Raw genomic sequence first — 21,689 nt, forward strand, 5'->3', positions numbered from 1 at the left:
CTCTCTGTTTTCACACTCTGACAACTGTATTTTAAGACATTAAGACTGTTGTGACACATACTTACTGATGAAAGAAAAAAATCACAGTTAGTAGGTGAAAAGACTGCTAGTGGCTCCCACATTCAGGCACAACAGGACACGTTGAAAAAGACCTTCAAGATGATACCCTATTGTGTTTGAAGACGTGGTACATTTCACTCTTACTGTGAAGGCTTTAATTGGTTTGATTCCTAACCCACAAGCTTTGAGTTTAGAATAACTACAGGGCACTCTGTTGCCCTGTCTCTATTTTTTCCTCCAGTTTTCCTCCTTTTTCTTTTAGTAAAACCTACAGACAACCTTAGTGTTTCCTATGTTCATTCCCAGGTTCAAGCTCTAGGGCTTTATGGATGTAGTGATCTCAGTAAGGGAGGATAGAGAGCCCTAGAACTGGCCTTTTTTTATTTCTTCTGAAGCCAAAGTTTTCTGGAATTCAGGACATGATGAAAGACTTCTGTGTCCAGGCTTTTATCTAAGAGGACTGATGAGCTTCAGAGGAAAAGGTTGTGCAAGTATTTACAAGTTTATCAAACTGTGTCAATGGCCCACTGACTTCCAGGAGTGTTTACCATCAATAAAGAGCATTTGAAAATGCTAACAGGAATGAACACACTTGACTTGTCCAAATGAGAGAAGGGCTGTGACTTGAAAAGCAGCAGTGCAGAATTTAAAGACAAAGCCCCTTCACAGAACCCTAGTCCCCTGATATTCAAACTAGAGGCTTAAACAGGAAGGCTGTACTAATCTAAGCTGCCGTTTCAGTGGATCTTGCAGAGAAAAATCAGTGATGTCCTTATATCTCTACATCACTGATTAGAATGAGAGGTCAGATCTGCAACTACCTTTTAGAAAAGACACATTCTAAGACTGTAATTCAAAATAAATTCATCCTAACTAGCGTAATAACTTGAAGCAAATAGAAGTTGACAGGCACTTTAGAGATGAGATTCATATTTCATGGGAAAAGCTAGAATAGATCAGTGGGCTTCAAACTATTTTGTTTTTGTCACCCCCTTAAACAAAATAGTTATACAAATTTAAATTTTTTTATTTTTTGAGATCATACGTTTTAAAAAACCTGTTTTCTTCTATATTAAATTATGCTTACAATTATTAGTTGTACACATTTGACTGAAAACAACCTAATTCTTATATAAATGTGTTAAACATTTTGATAATTTGAAACATAAAAAGTGAAAATGTATTGAAATATAAATGTGTCAAACATTTTGATAATATGAAACATAAAAAGTGAAAATGTATTGAAAATACCTCTCTGAGATGAATGGGAACTTTTTTCAAATAGTTTATATATTCATAGATGAATATTCCTTATAAGAATAAAACAAAATTCAGTTTCAATTCTAATCCTGTTTTCCTTTCTTATCAATATAAACAAAAGAAATCTTGCTACAAAATAAGTAAGTGGCAATGGAAGGATTTTTTTAAGTGATGCTATTCAGTTATTTGACATTCTTATTAGTCATATGTCAAAAATCATATTGTGATCTATTTCTAAAAAATATGTTGTCTATAAGCTGCCAGTTCTATCACATTTCTCATGAAAGCAAGGAATCAGCAACTAACTACTTTGAAAAAGATTTATTACACTGTTTTTAAAACCAATCCTTTTCCCGGTTTCTGTGTAGGATGCCAAAAAAAACTTTACCAAGGCTTAGCAAAATACTGCTAATTTTACCTGTTACTCTTCTACTTAGTGGTACTTTGTTTATCTGGTACACTCAGAATGCGGTGAAAAATGGAACTATTGCTCATATTAATTCACCTTTGATATTATAATTTTGTAATGCTTTCATCATATTACAGGAAGATCTCATTTTATTACGCTTTATCATGCCTCCCAGATACCGTGTTTTTTACAAACTGAATGTTTGTGGCAGCCCTGCGTCAAGCAAGGCTATCGGCACCATTTTCCCAACAGCATGTGCTCACATCATGCCTCTGTGTTGCATTTTGGTAATTCTCAAAATATTTCAAGCTTTTTCATTATTATTAGATCTGTTACAGTGACCTTCAATCAGTGACCCTTGATGTTGCTCTTAGAATTGTTTTGGGGTGCCAGAAACCACACCCACATAAGACAGCGAACTTAATCAATAAATGTGTGTGTTCTGACTGCTCCGTGACCAGCATCCCCACCATCTTTCTCTTCTTGGGCCTCCCTATTTCCTGAGACAGAACAGTATTGAAATTAGGCCAATCAATAACCCTACAGTGGCCTCTAAGTATTCAAGTGAAAGGAAGAATTGCACGTCTCTCAGTTTAAGTCAAAAGCTAGAAATGATTAAGCTTAGTGGGGAAGGCATGTCCAAGATGAGATCGGCTGAAAGCTAGGCCTCCTGCGCCAAACACTTGGCCAGGTTGTGAGTGCAAAGGAAAAGTTTTTAAAGGCAATTAAAAGCACGACTCCAGTGAGCACGTGAATGATAAGAAAGCAAAACAGCCTTATTACTGATAAGGAGAACATTTGAGTGGCCTGGATAGACGATCAAACCAGATATAACATTCCCTTGAGCTAAAGCCTACTCCAGAGCAAGGCTCTCTCTTCAAATCTGTGAAGGCTGAGAGAGGTGAGGAAGCTGCAGAATAAAAGTTTGAAGTTAGCAAAGGTTGGTTCATGAGGTTTAAGGAACGAACCCATCTCTGCAACATAAAAATGCAAGGTGAAGCAGCAGGTTCTGATGTATAAGCTGCAGCAAGTTATCCAGAAGATCTAGCTAAGATCACTGATGAATGTAGCTACACTAAACAGATTTTCAATGTAGATGAAAGAGCCTTAAACTGGAAGAACATGCCATCTAGGGTTTTCATAGAGAGGAGAAGTCAAGGCCTGGCTTCAAAGCTTCCAGGGACAGGCTTACTCTGTTAGTGGGTAATGCAACTGGTGACTTGAAGTTGAAGCCAATGTTTATTGACCATTCCTAAAATCCCAGGGCCCTTAAGAATTATGCTAATTCTACTCTGCCTGTGCTCTATAAATGAAACAACAAAGCCTGGATGACAGCACATCTGTTTACAACATGGCTACTAAATATTTTAAGCCCACTGTTGAGACCTACTGCTCAGAGAAAAAGGTTGCTTTCAAAATATTACTTCTCATTGACAATGTACCTAGTCCCCCAAGAGCTCTGATGGAGATGTACAAAGAGGTTAATGTTTTCATGCCTGCAAACACAACGTCTATTCTGCAGCCCATGGACCAAGGAGTAATTTCAAGTCATATTTAATTTAATTTCAACTTTAAAGTCGTATTTAAGAAGTACATTTTGTAAGGCTATCATAGATAGATAGTGATTTTCCTGTGATAGATCTGGGCAAAGTCAATTAAAAACCTACTGGAGGCCGGGCATGGTGGCTCACGCCTGTAATCCCAGCACATTGGGAGGCCGAGGCAGATGGAACATGAGGTCAGGAGATCGAGACCATCCTGGCTAACAGGGTGAAACCCCGTCTCCACTAAACATACAAAAAAATTAGCTGGGCATGGTGGCGGGTGCCTGTAGTCCCAGCTACTCGGGAGGCTGAGGCAGGAGAATGGCAGGAACCTGGGAGGCGGAGGTTGCAGTGAGCAGAGATGGCACCACTGCACTCCAGCCTGGGCGACAGACAGAGACTCTGTCTCAAAAAAGATAACACCTTCTGGAAAGGATTTAGCTTTCTAGATGCTATTAAGAACATTTATGATTCATGGGAAGAGGTCAAAAGACTAACATTAACAAGAGTTTGGAACTTGATTCCAACCTTCATAGATGACTTTGAGGGTTCACGCTTCAATGGCGGAAGTAACTGCAGATCTGATGAAAATAGCAAGAAAACGAGAATTAGAAGTAGAGCCTGAAGATGTGACTGAATTGCTGCAATCTCATCATGAAACTTTAATGGATGAGGAGTTGCCTCTTATGGATGAGCAAAGAAAGTGGGTATTTGAGATGGAATTTACTCCTGGTGAAGAAGCTGTAAACATTGTTGAAATAACAACAAAGGATTTAGACTATCATAAACTTAGTGGATAAAGCAGTGGCAAGGTTTGAGAGGGTTGACTCCAATTCTGAAAGACGTTCTACTGTGGGTAAAAAGATATCAAATAACATCACATCCTTCAGAGAAACCTTTCATGAAAAGAGTCAATCAATGTGGCAAACTTAATTATTGTCTTATTTTAAGAAATTGCCACAGACACTCCAACCTTCAGCAACCACCACCTTGATCAATCAGCTGCCGCCTACACTGAGGCAAGATCCTCCGCCAGCAAAAAGATTATGACTTGATCAGATGATCGTTAGCATTTTTTAGCAATAAAATTTTTTAAATTAAGGTTATACGTTGGTTTGTAGAAACCTATTGGCTGGGCACAGTGGCTCATGCCTGCAATCCCAGCACTTGGGTGGCCGAGGCTGGTGGACCGCTTGAATCCAAGAGTTTTAGACCAGCCTAGACAACATGTTGAAACCCTGTCTCTAAAAAAAATACCAAAAAATTAGCCAAACTCGGTGGTGTGCGCCTGTAGTCCCAGGCACTTGGGAAGCTGAGGTAGGAGGATCACCTGAGCCCAGGGAGATTGAGGCTGCAGTGAGCTGAGATTGGGCCACTGCACTCCAGCCTGAGTGACAGCTTTTGAGACCCTGTCTCAAAAAAAAAAAAGGAAATAATGCTATTGCACACTTAATAGACTGCAGTATAGTGTAAACATAACATTTATATGCACTGGTAAACCAAAAAATGTGTGTACCTCACTTTATTGTGATATCTGCTTTATTGTGGTGGTCTGGAACAAAATGTGCAATATGTATGCCTGTATATGCTTTAAATGTGTCTATTTCATTAGCTCATTTAATTTATGGGAAATATCCACCACATAATTTAACTGTCGGAGCCAGTACTCATTGAAATCAAATTTACCATTTTTTTGTTTTGTTTTGTTTTGTTTTGAGATGGAGTCTTGCTCTGTTGCCCAGGCTAGAGTGCAGTGGTGTGATCTTGGCTCATTGCAACCTCCACCTCCCAGGTTCAAGTGATTCTCCTGCCTCAGCCTCCCGAGTAGCTGGGACTACAGGCGCCCGCCACCACGCCGAGCTGATTTTTTTGTATTTTTAGTAGAGACGGGATTTCACCATCGTGGCCAGGCTGGTCTTGAACTCCTGACCTTGTGATCCACCTGCCTCAGTCTCCCAAAGTGCTGGGATTACAGATGTGAGCCACCACGCCTGGCCCAAATTTACCTTTTGTCAGAAAAAGTCTGACTTATTTTTTCAGTTCAAATAAATTAATCTACATTTTGTTAGAACCTCTCAGTTCTGAATCCCTGCTCTAGGCAGATAGGTAACAAGATAAAGCACAAATCCTTGTCCTAACCTTGACAACTGGAATAAATAAAGCATCATTACATTTCATGTTTCTTACCTTATTGCTGTGTTCTTGGTAGTCATGAAATTCTTCTGCAGTTGAAAAGCATTCTTTGTAGAACACTTGGACACAGGAAGGGGAACATCACACACCGGGGCCTGTCATGGGGTCGGGGGAGTGGGGAGGGATAGCATTAGGAGATATACCTAATGTAAATGATGAGTTAATGGGTGCAGCACACCAATATGGCACATGTATACATGTGTAACAAACCTGCATGTTGTGCACATGTACCCTAGAACTTAAAGTATAATAAATAAATAAATAAAAAGAAAAGCATTCTTTGACAGTAGTTGGGGTGAGTGATAAGTTCATTAAAAAGGTTATCTGTCTTTCTTGATATATTTGACTTCAAAGCATGCCAGTAGTCCTGAATACCCCATTGTTAACCCCACATTTTGCCCTTAATGGAACTATGTTAAGCAGGGAAAGTCGCTGAAGCCCTACCTTGGGTTTATGGTGTCTTAAATAAAAGAGGCTTCACTACAAAAATACTTTTAATTTTGCCTTTTTTTGGCATACTGGAAATTTTATGCTCCAAGACAATGAGTCATAGTAATATTTTGGGTATGTGAGAGGTATGCCTTTCTTTTGTAAAGAAAATCAGCACGTGAATGTTATTGAGGGTCTATTAATAGAAATTAATCTCCTACCCCGTTCTTTATTGAAAAGTTCTAATGTTTCCTAGGGATATGGCTACCCTGGTTTAAAGACCCCTGGACGAGATGATCCACACGGGTACTAGAACTCAAAGATTCTGTGGTGTTATGATTAATTAGGTATTTTTTCATTACGGGAGGAAAAAAATCATCACAATTGCTATCCCATTCAAGCACACTCTACCAATCTTGGATCTTTTGTTTTAGAAATGAAGAACCCTCTTTTTCTGGAAAAGAGCCACCTGTTAAATTACCGATGTATGGGACTAACAGGATAAATAGATATACTTCCCGACACAACAATGTATTCACATATCATTTCTGTGAGAAAGATTTTAACCCCTCAAAATGAATTTGTGGAGAAAGCAACAAGACAAGAATACCTAGCTTATTAAATTGCTTTGACATAGTGAAACTGGAGACCCTAGAAATCAGAACTTGGTTACCATTACCACAGCTAATGCTCTTGGGTAAACATGTTTTGGAAAAAAATTCTGAAATTAGCAGCAGTTTATGAATTTATGCTTACCAGTTCCTAAAGCACAGGTATGCTATTAAAACTCAGAAAACCATTAATAGCAGCAATAGGGTCAACCCAAGAGAGTAGATTAAATTATGTATGCTTCAGATAGTAGATCGAACTTGTTAATGACAATCAAGTATCATAGCCTTAGAAATGTATAAACTTGATGAATAAGTCTAAATATAAACTATATTCATATTAAAATATGATATGTATACTAACATCTTAGAGGGGAAGAGAACAGCTACTCTACTCAGTACTTTAAAATTAGTTTCATGTAGAAGTCAACCAAAAGACAAAAATTTATGAGGAACTTATTATGAATTATAACATAGAGTATTATGTTATAGTATTCATGTCACGTTTTTTGTTTTGTTTTTGTTTTTGTTTTTGTGAGATGGAGTCTCACTCTGTCGCCCAGGCTAGCATGCAGTGGCACGATCTCGGCTCACTGCAAGCTCTGCCTCCCAGGTTCATGCCATTCTCCTGCCTCAGCCTCCCGAGTAGCTGGGACTACAGGCGCCCGCTACCACACCTAGCTAATTTTTTTGTATTTTTAGCAGAGATGGGGTTTCGCCGTGTTAGCCAGGATGGTCTCGATCTCCTGACCTCGTGATCCGCCCACCTCAGCCTCCCAAAGTGCTGGGATTACAGGTGTGAGCCACCACGCCCGGCCTTCCATGTCAGTTTTTTAAGTTTTATCAATATAAAACTTATAAAAATAAGTATAAACTTTATGTCCTGATATTGTAAGTGTATTCTCTAGGGTGGTTCAGTGACTTAATATGTCTGATTTTATATGAAATAGACAAATAAATTTAAAACTTAATAATTTAAAATAATATTTTTGTTTTAATAAAAAGCAAAGATTTTATTGAGGATTACATACAACAGATGGTTTTGGAATTCCGCAGACCTTGATTTCAGTCTTGACTCCATCACTCAGTTTGGCCACATCATTTACTTCTCTGAGCCTTAGTTTCCTCATCTCAAAATGATACCAACCTCTTGGGTGAAACTACCTGTCATATTGTAGGTTCTCAGTGAAGATTAGTTCCATTTCCTTCTCCCCTAAATCTTCTCAATAAAAGCTCCTTGATGACAAATGTAGGTTCCTTTGCAGAAGCTTCCTAAATGAAAAGTAGAAATTGGTCTCAGATAATTAAAAATTTCTGAGTAAAGCAAGACGTCTGTTTAGCTAGAAAGCAAAATAATCTCTGGGTGGTAGCGTTATATATATATATTTTCTCTTTTTATTTAACTGTATGTTCTAATTTTGCTGAAATGAACAAGTATTACTACTGTAAAATAAATACTTTGAATCCTATGAATGATCTACAGTTTATAATCTAAGAGTTGATGTGTGGGAAAATTATATTGATTACTATAACTCAATTTGGAAATTTTATTCCTTAGATCATTTTATATTACTGAATTGGTTCAAGAAAAATAGACCTGATAGCTACTATTATTGTGAACACTGGGAAAGAAGAGAGGAAGGGAGATTATAAATAATGCCTTTTTATTGAGTTTTCTTGTACAACCCTCTTCTGCCTCATACCTGGGTTATTGCAACTGTGTCCTCACTCATCTCTTTGTTTCCAGGCTTCCCACAGTTACTGCACAGTCATGCTCTTGAAACAGTGATTTCATTTCACCTCTAGCCTGCTCAGAACCTTTAATGGGTCTCCATTTAGTTATAGCTGTCCTTCACAACTGATGGCACGTGTGTCATGTAGGATGCAGTAGTCCAGGTGGAAAGCAATTCTAACATTTGCTAGTGATGTGCTCTCCCTCAAACCTCACATTTATCTGTTAAGTGTGAGTTTTTTGTGAATTGCTTCAGATCCTATAGGCCATAAACTGGGTCTGTGTTTGCAGGTCATGTTCCTTAGTAATCTTCAATTCTGTTTCTCTTGATTATATACACACACCCCACCACCACACAAGAATAAGTGTGTTTGAGGCATCGAAATGCAATTTACCCATCTTCAGTCTTCCAGTATCTGTTTTAAAAACATACCATAAATGACATGCACAGTAACAGAATACTAGTAAATATATACATCTTCAGGGAAAAGGGTGTAATAATACTCTTGATAGAGTGAAAATACGAAAAATCACTAGCATAAAGTATAAAGACCATATTCTTTAACCTGGTATTGAAGGCCCTCCACAGACGGATGCCACTTCCCTTCCCAACCTTATCCCGCATCCCTCCCACGACAAACCCATTCAATACCTCCTGAGAGCCAGATGCTGCAGCTTGCACTCGATGCACCAAACCTCGTGGAATCCTTGTAACGGTGCAATCATTATGTTACTCTCCCCATTTTCTAAATGAGGTTTAGTATCTTCCTTAAGATCACACAGCTAATTGTTGGCAGAGCCAGGATTCAAACCTAGGTTTGTCTGACTCCAAAACGAGTTTTCTTTATCTTCTTTTCTGGCCAGATGGATTTCTCTGCTGAGCACCAACCTAACACCTGACTAGTTCCACGGCCATGCTTGTGATAGCGATGTTTATCCCAGCTCAGAAACCTTATCCTACCTGTTCCTCAGTGTTTGCCGCCAAACTTAACTCCTGTGAAATCTTTCAACCTCCAGCCTGCAGTGATAGTGCCTTTCTCTGACCCCTACTCATATGTTGCTTTAGGGTCTCACTTAATTTATCAGTTTGTAGGTGTTGTCTCCCCACCCAGGTGATTACTACTTGATGGCAGAAGCTATGGAAGTCTAGATAATCTCTAAGATTCTACTCTTTGGTTTATATTTCTTTTTTTAAGTCACCTACGGTGCTGCCGCTAGCAGACACTCAGTAAATATAAACTCAGTGTTAAACTAATAACTCTTCACAGATAGTTAGAAGACTGTCTCCCTTATCACTAAGATGAGATAGCTTACAGCTCTCAGACTTAAAATCACATCCTCTACATTTTGAATTAACAGTTTAATGTTTTTTTAAAAAAAGACAGTTGGTAGTAAGTCAACTTTGTTATCAGTTTTTTTTTTAAGAGACGGGGTCTCACTATGTTGCCCAGGCTGGACTTTAACTCCTGAGCTCAAGTGATCCTCACCCCTCACCCTCTGGTTGTTATCAGTGTAAAAGGGCTGAATTGACAGAAGATAATTTGCCCAGTTCCATTCTGTTCCTCAGCCTTCTGGACCCATCTGCATGAGAGACAATGTAGTTATATTTCCACTCATGGCAAATTGCAGAAATTCTGTCGTGACCCGCATCAGAAGAACTGAGAAAGAACCTTGGCAAAGAGGGAAAAGGGGAACACCGTACCAAAAAGAGGAGTCTTGGATCTGTTTTCTAGAAGGAGGCCATGCAGGAAGAGAAGAGATGGTATCTCTTAACAGGTGGCAGGGATCCGGGGAGAAAAGAGGTTTTGTTCCTATGCATCAAAGATCAGTGTGGTCAGAAGTAACACAGTATGTCCACTAAGACTACAAGTGAGTTTGAAATGAGGGTCAAAAGAAAGAGGAAAAGTTATAACAGCCTACACAAAAGCTATGTGAGCACTTAAGCTTACCCCTCCTTCCTTTCCCCTCACAATGCCCCAAGTACCCCTTCTCTATCTCTCTGCCAACATCTGATGTTTTTCATTCATCCTAGTATATCATTTAGATAGAACTACATGCATCCGAGCCATTGATTCGTTTTATTGTTTGCTTAAGGATTGATTTAGAAATCTCCGTAATCCATTCTGCCTTAATTTACACTTTGCAGTGTTATAGTATGTTTAGAATGACTGATAAGTACCAGACCTAATCTCTCCCAAGAAATAACAAGACACATAATTTGTAAGATAGTTATGTTTCAAGTGAACAGAAAGACTGTAGGTGTGAAAACAGCTTTAGTAGTAGGCATACCTTGGAGGAAGTCAAAAGGATTTTAACTTAAATATCTTACGAGCTAAATCAGAATTAGTAAAACACCAGTATCTAATAGTGGAAGCTTTTAAAGTGCAAATTTTATGAAAGTAATTTATCAGAAGATGAAATGGCTTGAGCATTTAGTAAAAATAACTTTTTCAAAAAGTTTAAAAACCTTTTTTGTTCTGTTTTTTAAAAAAAATTTTGTTCTTCATCAATGGATCTCTTACATTCAGGAAAATTAGGTGGATTTACGCAAGAAAATAACACCATAGATTCCGGAGAACTTGATATTGGCCGAAGAGCAATTCAAGAGGTTCCTCCCGGGATCTTCTGGAGATCACAGCTCTTCATTGATCAGCCACAGTTTGTTAAATTCAATATCTCTCTTCAGAAGGATGCATTGATTGGAGTATATGGCCGAAAAGGCTTACCGCCTTCCCATACTCAGGTAAGAGTAGGCTTTCTTATCAACAAAATAAAAACTGCTAGTTGCATTTTTTGAAATTATTCTCTTTCTTAAGCTCAGCTGTTTGGTTAACTGTTTGACGACTTTTGAATTGACTTTCTACAGTAGAAAGAATTTTGAATGTAGGTTACTTGTTCTGAGGTTTTTGAATCAGTAGTGGGAAGAACAATATTTTCTTCATGATTTGACTGTTTAAAATGTACTGAATTCTGTGAGTAACTTAATGAATATTGAGCATCATCTGAGCACCCAGTAAAACACAATGGATTTTCCAAGTGTTTTACAAAGATTCTATGATAATTTCTGATGATCTTATTCCTTTCATGTAATAGATGCATAACATATTCATCTCCAACATGTATTCATTCTGTTGAAAATGTATTTTTTTTAGTTTATGCCAGATGTACTCTTAGTAGAGAAATGATGGGAACATCAACATAAATATGATGACATGGGCTTTATCAACTCAGGTGCTGTTCCTCATCTAAAATGATCAATGCTGAGATAAAGAGGCAAAAGAGCTTTCAGAGATAACCAAGTATGATCATATTAGTGTGGTACACAAAACAATTCAGATATCCTTAATATCAAAGAACTTTAAAGTCGTTTCCCTTGCATAAAAAAGTCCCTCACAACAGCAATCACAGATGGAGAACTACTGTCAGTTCCACAGCCTTTTTCATAATCTAATACAGTACCAGGTCATAGTATGTAAACTGGAAATTGTCGCTTAATATAGGTTTCATCATCTCCAAGAGAAGTTATTTAAATTACCTACCATAAAATTGGAACTGAGACTTTCCCCAAGATCAACTATTACGTTAGTACATAGAGGAATATCAAAAATGTAATGGTTGATTAATTAAAATTGACAGTAGGATGAGCCTAAAGTTATATTCAGTAATCAGTTTATTTACCCAGAGAATTTCATGCTGATTTAGTGTGATTTATAAAATAAGGACTGGAGAGTTTTCATGTATGCTTTATATCGTATAATTTTGTGAGAAATACTTTTTCTATAACCTAGGAGCATAAATTATGAAGAAACGTTATCACATGTTAATAAAGAAATTATATCTTTAAAGAAAGATGAGTAAGAAGATTTCAACATGCTTTTTCTAATGTAATTGTGGATTTAGTTCATATACATATATTAATTTTATGGCTGTGAAATTTCTGAATATCAGGCTTTAGTGTATTCATTTTTCCTATTTAATATTTTTAATATCTATATTATTAAAGTAAATTTGATCCTTGTGCATTGTATACTTCTTATAATGTACTAATGGCCAATTTTAAATTTTATGTTTTTGTTTGTTTGTTAGGGTTTTGGTTTTTGTTTGTTTTGTTTTGTTTGAGACAGGGTCTCACTCCGTCTTCCAGGCTGGAGTGCAATGGCACAATCTTACCTCACTGTAGCCTCAACCTCCTTGGCTTACTTAGGTGATCCTTCCACCTCAGCCTCCTGGGTAGCTGGGACTACAGATGCGTGTCACCGCCCCCAGCTAATTTTTGTATTTTTTGTAGAGATGTGGTTTCACTATGTTGCCCAGGCTGGGCTTGAACTCCTGGGCTCAAGCAATCCGCCCACCTTCCCAAAGGACTGGGATTACAGGCATGAGCCACCGCGTCTGGGCTATTTTATTTTATTGTTTGAGATGGAGTTTTGCTCTTGTTGCCCAGGCTGGAGTGCAATGGCATGATCTCGGCTCGCCACAACCTCCGCCTCCCAGGTTCAAGTGATTCTCCAGCCTCAGCCTCCTGAGTAGCTGGGATTACAGGCATGCGCCACCACGCCCAGCTAATTTTGTATTTTTAGTAAACATAGGGTTTCTCCATGTTGGTCAAGCTGGTCCCGAACTCACAACCTCAGGTGATCTGCCCTCCTCGGCCTCCCAAAGTGCTGGGATTACAGGCATGAGCCGCCACACCCAGCCAGTCTGGACTATTTTAAATTTTAGGTTTGACTCCAGTTCATCTTATAGGTGACACTGACTAGGATATAATAACCAGATTTACTTAAGGCAGGGCACGGTGGCTTACGCCTGTAATCCCAGCACCAGGAGGCCGAGGTGGGTGGATCACTTAAGGTCAGGAGTTCCAGAACAGCCTGACCAACATGGTGAAACCCCGTCTCTACTAAAAATACAAAACTAGCCGAACGTGGTGGTGCACACCTGTAATCCCAGCTACTCGGGAGGCTGAGGCAGGAGAATTGCTTGAACCCTGGAGGTGAAGGTTGCAGTGAGCGAGAAATGATGACATTGCACTCCAGCCTGGATGAAAGGAGCAAAACTCTGTCTAGGAAAAAAAAAAAAAAACAGATTTTCTTAAGTGGAAGTCCTCTATAACTTCAATTATAGTAGACAGATTGGATTTATAGCAATTGTCCAGTGAAATATGAAAAAATATTTTTCCACTGAAACCACATATGTGATTATTTGTGTATAATTCAAGAAATATACCTCTAAGCTGAGCACAATAGTGAACATGTAACTTACAAATTCTAGAAAATAATTTCAGATAAGAATTGTCTATTGTGTTGTGTACTTGAAAGGTTTATTTAAAGATTTAGTTGACTCTGCAAGTTGTATATAACATTTAAGATTAGAGAAATGAAAGGTGCAGTTTCAGGTTTTCTCATAATCCTTCTAGTATTTAAACACAATACATGTGATATCCCCTTTTCTTTTCTACCACAATATATGTGTTTAAGTAGGTTATGCATTTTCTTAAGCTTCATGGTTATTATAGATTCTTCCTGTGGTTTATTGAAGATCAGCAGAGCAAACAACTGTTTCTGAGTTCAGTGTTTAAACATGAAATATTCCATAAAGCAGCCCAAATTGAACATTTCTCTGTTTCTGGGAAACATTAAATAAATCAACCTGAAATAATTAAAATTGGCCAGTCATTCAGAATAGTTGCTTGAGCTTTCACAGTCTTTGTGATCCTTTGTAAAACTGCCCGTTTGATTGTTGCCAAGGAATCAGTGGGCTCTCTTCTCCCTGATGCCAGTTCGTTCTCCTGGTCAGTTAGTGGCCTCAGGAGGCAATGCACAGCCCTATGGTGAAGTATACTGTAGCATCTTAGTGCATTCACACGAAGGCTCTTGTCGAATAGGAGTTGGAAGCCTGAGTTCTAAGCATACCCTTACCACCTTTTCACTTTGTGACCTTGCAGCGTCCCTTCTCTGAGCCTTAGTGTCCATTGGTAAAATGAAAGAGTTGGATCAGATGATCTGTAAAATCTCTTTATTCTCTGTATTCCAATTACAGCAAGACTGTGCCACTACCAAAGAGTTGATGCAAGGACACAGTTAAGTATTCATAGATTCTAAGAACTCATCGTTTTAGTAACAGAATTGAGTTAAACATATAATCTTAACTGTTCAGAAGTGAACCACCAAGATAACTGAAACAAAATCTATTTGTTTTTAAATGGACTATTAGATAATCAGCATAAATACAATAAACATGGACAAACTTTTCTTCTATTGATGTTCCAAAAGACGACTTGTTAATACATTGTAGTTTAAAGCAACTTTATTTGTATTTTTTTTTCTTTTGAGTAATGATTTTTTTTTTTTATGAAGTATTTATTGATCATTCTTGGGTGTTTCTCGGAGAGGGGGATGTGGCAGGGTCATAGGATAATAGTGGAGAGGTCAGGAGATAAACACATGAACAAAGGTCTCTGGTTTTCCTAGGCAGAGGTCCCTGCGGCCTTCTGCAGTGTTTGTGTCCCTGGGTACTTGAGATTAGGGAGTGGTGATGACTCTTAAAGAGCATGCTGCCTTCAAGCATCTGTTTAACAAAGCACATCTTGCACCGCCCTTAATCCATTTAACCCTGAGTTGACACAGCACATGTTTCAGAGAGCATGGGACTGGGGGAAAGGCCATAGATCAACAGCATCCCAAGGCAGAAGAATTTCTCCTAGTCAGAACAAAATGGAGTCTCCTATGCCCACCTCTTTCTACACAGACACAGCAACAATCTGATCTCTCCTTCCTTTCCCCACACTTCCCCCCCTTCTCTTCAACAAAACCGCCATCGTCCTCATGGCCCGCTCCCGATGGTCGCTGTCTCTTCGGAGCTTTTGGGTACACCCTCCAGACGGGGCAGCCGGGCAGAGGCACTCCTCACCTCCCAGAGGGGGCGGCCGGGCAGAGGCGCTCCTCACTTCCCAGACAGGGCGGCCGGGCAGAGGCGCTCCTCACTTCCCAGACAGGGCGGCCGGGCAGAGGCGCTCCTCACTTCCCAGACAGGGCGGCCGGGCAGAGGCGCCCCTCACCTGCCAGACGGGGCGGCCGGGCAGAGGCGCTCCTCACTTCCTCCCAGACGGGGCGGCCGGGCAGAGGCGCTCCTCACCTCCCAGACGGGGCGGCAGGGCAGAGGCGCTCCTCACCTCCCAGACGGGGCGGCAGGGCAGAGGCGCTCCTCACCTCCCAGACGGGGCGGCAGGGCAGAGGCGCTCCTCACTTCCCAGACGGGGCGGCCGGGCAGTAAAGCAACTTTAAATGAGGATTTTTAAAGCGTGTATATTTGGTAATATTAAATCATAAGAAAATGACCTTTAAACCGAGCTTTCACACTAAAATTGTCTCACTTTATATGAAACCTTTATCAGGTATAAGCTTTGTCTCATGGCGGCCCCTGCGGAGTAGTGCAATGGAAGAGTTAGCCCCAGGAATTTCTTCCTAAAAAGAGCATAAGGTCCTAAGACTCCTCTTCTCCCCAAAAATATATCTGTGTCTCCATCTTAGAAGTATTACAAAGCAAAACTCACATTTGCCCTTAAGTGACCACTTTATGCCCTAAGAACAAAGATTATTAAGTATTTTCATTCCTTGTAATTTGGTAATTTTTGGCACAGATGGTTTTAGTGTTAAAGTAGGGAACTTTTTTTTAGGTATTTGAATCACCTCCTGAATTCATGTGTGAAACGCTTCTGCAGATGAACCTAGAACTGGGTAGATACTCAAAACCTGTCAGCTCCTCCTCCCCACCATCATGCCTGCTACGCTGGCCTCATGTTATTGTTCACAGTGTGATGTGAATGGTTATTTCTGTGATAAAGGTGATGGTTGTGCTTTTGCCTTGAAAGACCAGCTAAAACTCAAAATTCCTCCCTTTCACTTTTTCAGTTACTGTGTTTAATGTTAGGGAAGAAAAATGTTTATATGCTTGGGTCATAAAAAGAAACTTTTTCTTGTCTCTTTGCCGTGCAAATGTGTAAATATTTAAACCTGATGAGGAAATGAATGGCTTATTTGAAACAGAGTCGCCATTCAAAACTGCTGAATTAATTTTCCTCTGATAATTCTAGAATAGAATTCCAGTCAAATTTTTGTAGGTCGTGTATCCACACCAGTCAGTATTTTCATCCTTTTAAGGTACAAATGAAAATAAATGTTTTTGACTGCTGATCAGGTTATACTGTTTTTATATATTTCTCACAGCTGAATTCTGTTCTAATGAAACTACACAAAAGAACAAAAAAAGGTTTTACTTATAAATAAAAATTTTAGTAAGTCAGAAACTGAATTAGATATTCTAAGTTCTCTCCAATATTAACAGTAGAGGTCTATGATCAGTAAAATGGCAATCTATTTTACTGTGATTCTCGGAAATTCCAACAACTGATTTTATTCCAGTTTGATTGGATTAAGAGATTCATATAATCTTTTTCTTGAACAGGCCTCTGATGAAATTCCATTTAAGAAATCTATCAGAAAGTAGAATATATATGATTTTTATATGCAGTATTATAATAATTATTTATATATAGTACTATGGCATATGTTTCACCATAAACACACTTCAGGAATAGAACGAAACTAGGTAACATTCTATAGACACTGAATCACTCTACTTTTAACAATTGTTATCCAAAAAACTTCTTGAAACTACATTGGAAAGTCTTTTCAGTGTCTTTCAAATTCCCTGTATTATTTCTAGTTACAAAATTTTACCCCACTATATTAACAATCACATTTTATATTTTTAATTCTTTTTTAAACTCTCCAGTCACCAATGTTCATGTCTAATTTTACTAAAACAAAACTTAGGTTTAGTGATGACCCATTCATAAGAATAATCAGGCACATTTACTGTTACTGCCATCCTTTCAGAACCTCTCCATTGTTTAACTGTTTAGATCAAAGATGTAAAGGCATCTTGTTACATGTCTTTAATCTCACAATAACTAAGTAAAGCCCATGGCGTTCTCCATGGTGCTTGAGATGGTCACATCAGGGTCACAAGAGAGGTGCAGCAGGGTGGGAGAAATGACCCCACTTGGAGCAAAGTGCTCTTGAGTTCACAAGCCAACCCCACCGTTACCAGATGTCTGAGAGCCTGCTACAGCTCCTCAGGATTCAGATTCCTTCCTCTGTAAAGTGCAAATGTTAAAGCCTTCCTATGAGGGTTCCTGTGAGGAACCAGCAGAGTAAGGATTCAGCAGTAGTTGTTGCTACGAGAATGTTAAATCAGAGAAGACCGTACAGGGTTATCTTGTGGTCTAATTAAAACAAGGTTGCTGGCAACATGGATGGAACTGGAGGTTATTGTGTGAAGTGAAATAAGCCAGGCACAGAAAGTCAAATACCGCATGTTCTTGCTTATGTGTGGGAGCTAAAAAGGTGAATGAGCAGAAAGAGGAGAATGATGGTTCTCAGCAAACTAACACAAGAACAGAAAACCAAACGCCGCATGTTCTCACTCATAAATGGGAGTTGAACAATGAGAACACATGGACACAGGGAGGGGAACATCACCCCAGGGCCTCTGAGGGCGTCAGGGGCTAGGGGAGGGATAGCATTAGGAGAAATACCTAATGTAGATGACGGGTTGATGGGTGCAGCAAACCACCGTGGCACGTGTATACCTGTGTAACAAACCAGCACATTCTGCACATGTACCCCAGAACTTAAAGTATAATAAAATAAAATTTAAAAAAAAGAAGGAGTAGAATGATACCAGAGGCTGGGAGGGCACTCAAAATATGTATGACTATTATATATCAATTATGAAATTAATGCATTAAAAATAAGCCTGCTGGATTGGAAATGTCAGTTCATATAGATTTTATGTTTGTATCCCCAAACCGCCTAAACTCATCAAACTTTTGATCAGTCAGTAGAATTAAATAAATTTGGAAACCGTATTGCCCAATAAGGGAAAAAAATGGTCCCTGATGTTTGAATCCAGCCCTGTGTGGCGGGTAGTTTGCGTCCTTGTAAATGCTATGCATAGGAGACGTCTACTATTTGGACCTGTCAGGAACTTCTTTCTAACATTGTATTTGTTAGAGCAAAGGAAGACAGCTTGAAGAAAAAAAAAAAAAAGAGAGAAGCAGCCACCCTTTATATTTCTATTTTTCCTCGTCCTCCCCCTAGTATGACTTCGTGGAGCTCCTGGATGGCAGCAGGCTGATTGCCAGAGAGCAGCGGAGCCTGCTTGAGACGGAGAGAGCCGGGCGGCAGGCGAGATCCGTCAGCCTTCATGAGGCCGGCTTTATCCAGTACTTGGATTCTGGAATCTGGCATCTGGCTTTTTATAATGATGGGAAAAATGCAGAGCAGGTGTCTTTTAATACCATTGTTATAGGTAAGAATAGTCTTCAAAGCAGCATTGTCCAGGCTACAGCCTGAACGCCGTGTTTAATAAAAACTAAATTATCTGTACCAATTTGGGGTAATCCTAGGGTGTTAAAGCCCAGGTAAAATGTGAGAATTATTTTTAAACCTTTATTTGGAAATATGTAACAAACTGTGAAGCACTGGGAGAAAATATTATCTGGAATTACCTTGGGAGAGGAGGATACGTCATGAAACACTTTGAAAATCTGCATTTGAAGTGACAGGGCTTTGCTTTACTACTCAAATTATCTAGCATAAACGAAGATCAAAGTGATACCGTGTATCTTTCGCAAGAGGCAGGCTATGCAACAAGTGTTCCTTCTTTCCTTTTTCTTCAGAGTCTGTGGTGGAATGTCCCCGAAATTGCCATGGAAATGGAGAGTGCGTTTCTGGAACTTGCCATTGTTTTCCAGGATTTCTGGGTCCGGATTGTTCAAGAGGTATGTTTTTCTTAAGCCAATATAAATAAGCTGTAGAAACACAAGTGATTCCGAAAACTACCGAGACAGGAAAGAAAGCGGGGGGAAACTGGCATATTGCTTGTTCCAGCGATGTGTCTTTTCTTTCGGAAGCTCGGTGGAAAATGTGGCTATAATTCTTCTGTCGTGTCTTGTTTCACAGCGGCCTGTCCAGTGTTATGTAGTGGCAACGGGCAGTACTCCAAGGGCCGCTGCCTCTGTTTCAGCGGCTGGAAGGGCACCGAGTGTGATGTGCCGACTACCCAGTGTATTGACCCACAGTGTGGGGGTCGTGGGATTTGTATCATGGGCTCTTGTGCTTGCAACTCGGGATACAAAGGAGAAAATTGTGAAGAAGGTAAACATGTCAATATTTACAGAAGTCTGTTGTTATCTTCATAAAGAAACAGATTGTATCTGTAATCTTTAGTTGGGCAGATCTCTTTATACACTTCCATTTGAAAGCAATTTTGAAAAATCCATATTTATGAATGCATTGTTTTCCTAACATTTTAACTAATAAAAAGAACAAGCACCAAAGGGCCCCTTTGCTCTTTTTCAGCAGTGTGAATCGTTCCTTTTCTTCACTCTGAGAAAGCAAGCAAACCTTTGTGCCTTGAAACTAACAGCGGACTGTTGATTTTATTTTTCTTTTTATAGTTTTTTACATTGATGCCAGCTTCTAAATCTGGCATTTTGACATCTCTAGAAAGACAGAATAGTACACATAATATGCTACTGAAAAGAAGTATGGCATCATGGATTTGTTCCATAGCTGTGTATGATGGGAGTCGAGATACCATACTGTAAAGTGCAGGTGAATTGTTTTTTCAGAAAGCAAAAAAAGCACCATTTCCGTTCTTCAATCAAATTGATTTTATTGATCTGCACACAAAAAGTAATGCAATTAAGTCTCTGGAATTAAATTTTCAGGCCATTGACCCTACAAGTGTAAAGTTTTATTGAGTCAAATTGCTAAATTAAATCTCGTCATCTAAAGCACATTAAAGTGAATTAAGAAGGATAGAGAGTATACAACTCATTTATTCCTCAAACAGTGTGAGGATCCCATACAGCTGTCAGTACTCAGTGGTCACAGATTTTGTTATAGAGAAGGCAATACTTATTACTCTGTGATTAGGCAGAACAGAGAGCAATAGTCTGAAACCTCAAGAGCCTATGTGTGTAATTCAGGAAAATTACAAATCCTTGCAAGAGTCTCAATTACCTACATGGCATTAGGCTGGTTCTTAATGCTTTATTGTATTATAATTCTTTGCATTTTCAGAAACAAGTTCTTGAAAATGGTAGATAAATATTTGATTATCCAAAATGTTCATATAAATTAGATTAGGATTTAATTCTTTTTTCTGCATGCACTATGATATCTTCTGGATTTAATAAAATTGTTCTTTTCTTTACACCAGCTGACTGTCTAGACCCTGGGTGTTCTAATCATGGTGTGTGTATCCATGGGGAATGTCATTGCAGTCCAGGATGGGGAGGTAGCAATTGTGAAATACTGAAGACCATGTGTCCAGATCAGTGCTCTGGTCACGGAACATATCTTCAAGAAAGTGGCTCCTGCACATGTGACCCTAATTGGACTGGCCCAGACTGCTCAAACGGTGAGGTTAATAAATGCAGTACAATCGAGTTGCTTAATACTGTGTAGCTAAAGATGATATTTTAATTTTTAAAACTCCCTTTTTAAACCTAATACAAATTTTAGTAAGTTGATTCTTTATGGAAATAAATATTAAAAGTAATGATATGTAGTTGCCTTATAAAAAAGAAGGAACCAGGCTTAGCCAATTTGTCACTAAAATTTTGCCTTTAGTATTATGGGGAAGACTCATCTTCATTTGCATAAGATACCATATCTTCTTAACTCTCAATTTATGGAACTACTAACCAAAACTAACCCTCTAAAATCTTAAGTATAGCTTGGGGATTTAAGCACATTATCTTGTAAACAGGGAAGGCTCAATTTTAAAAAATCGTTTGACAATATAAGGCTAAACATGATCACAGTAAAGAGTATACATGTATAGATATTATGATATGAATAAATGGTTCATCACTGAGTTTTTAATCATAATACGGTTATAATAGAAATAGTACAAGGTAATTTCATTCAATCAGCCAAGTTGTTATTGAGCACTTACTATGTGTGTGGCATTGTGATAGACCCTGTGAGAATAAAAGACTTAACAAATCGTGTCTGCCCTCTAGAACAATGGCTTTCTAATTTTTTGACCTTGAACTATCATCTTAAATACATTTTTACATTATGACCTAGTATAAGTATACCTGCACATACTCACATAATTGAAATAAACATTTTACAAAGTGATACATGCTGATTTTTTTTCAAGTCTATTTTATTTTTTTCAAATGTTGGTTGCAACTCATGAGCTAATTCCATGAGTCATAAGTTACGGTTTGAGAAGATGCCATTCTAGTGTGGAAGATTACAGTTTATTTAGGGAGATAAGATGAATACATATGAAAAATTCTAAATCAATACATTCTAGTTTAATACTATATTGAGTGTTACATGGAATATTATGCTAAATTCAGTGGACAT

General features: G+C 38.7%; 1 protein-coding gene across 30 annotated transcripts in view; it reads left to right on the forward strand.

Moving 5' to 3' along the window:
• TENM3 (teneurin transmembrane protein 3) overlaps nucleotides 1-21,689 on the forward strand; it is a 2,759,728-nt gene that overhangs the window by 2,614,871 nt on the left and 123,168 nt on the right. For all 30 annotated transcript variants that reach the window (XM_054553580.2, XM_054553583.2, XM_054553584.2 and 27 more), the window contains 5 exons: nucleotides 10,764-10,978; nucleotides 18,399-18,609; nucleotides 18,980-19,081; nucleotides 19,263-19,457; nucleotides 20,527-20,727. In XM_054553580.2, the coding sequence (XP_054409555.1) occupies nucleotides 10,764-10,978; nucleotides 18,399-18,609; nucleotides 18,980-19,081; nucleotides 19,263-19,457; nucleotides 20,527-20,727 (924 nt within the window). The remainder of the gene's footprint in view (nucleotides 1-10,763; nucleotides 10,979-18,398; nucleotides 18,610-18,979; nucleotides 19,082-19,262; nucleotides 19,458-20,526; nucleotides 20,728-21,689) is intronic.

The sequence above is a fragment of the Pongo abelii genome, chromosome 3 (genome assembly GCF_028885655.2).
Source record: "Pongo abelii isolate AG06213 chromosome 3, NHGRI_mPonAbe1-v2.0_pri, whole genome shotgun sequence".
NCBI classification, from domain to species: domain Eukaryota; kingdom Metazoa; phylum Chordata; class Mammalia; order Primates; family Hominidae; genus Pongo; species Pongo abelii.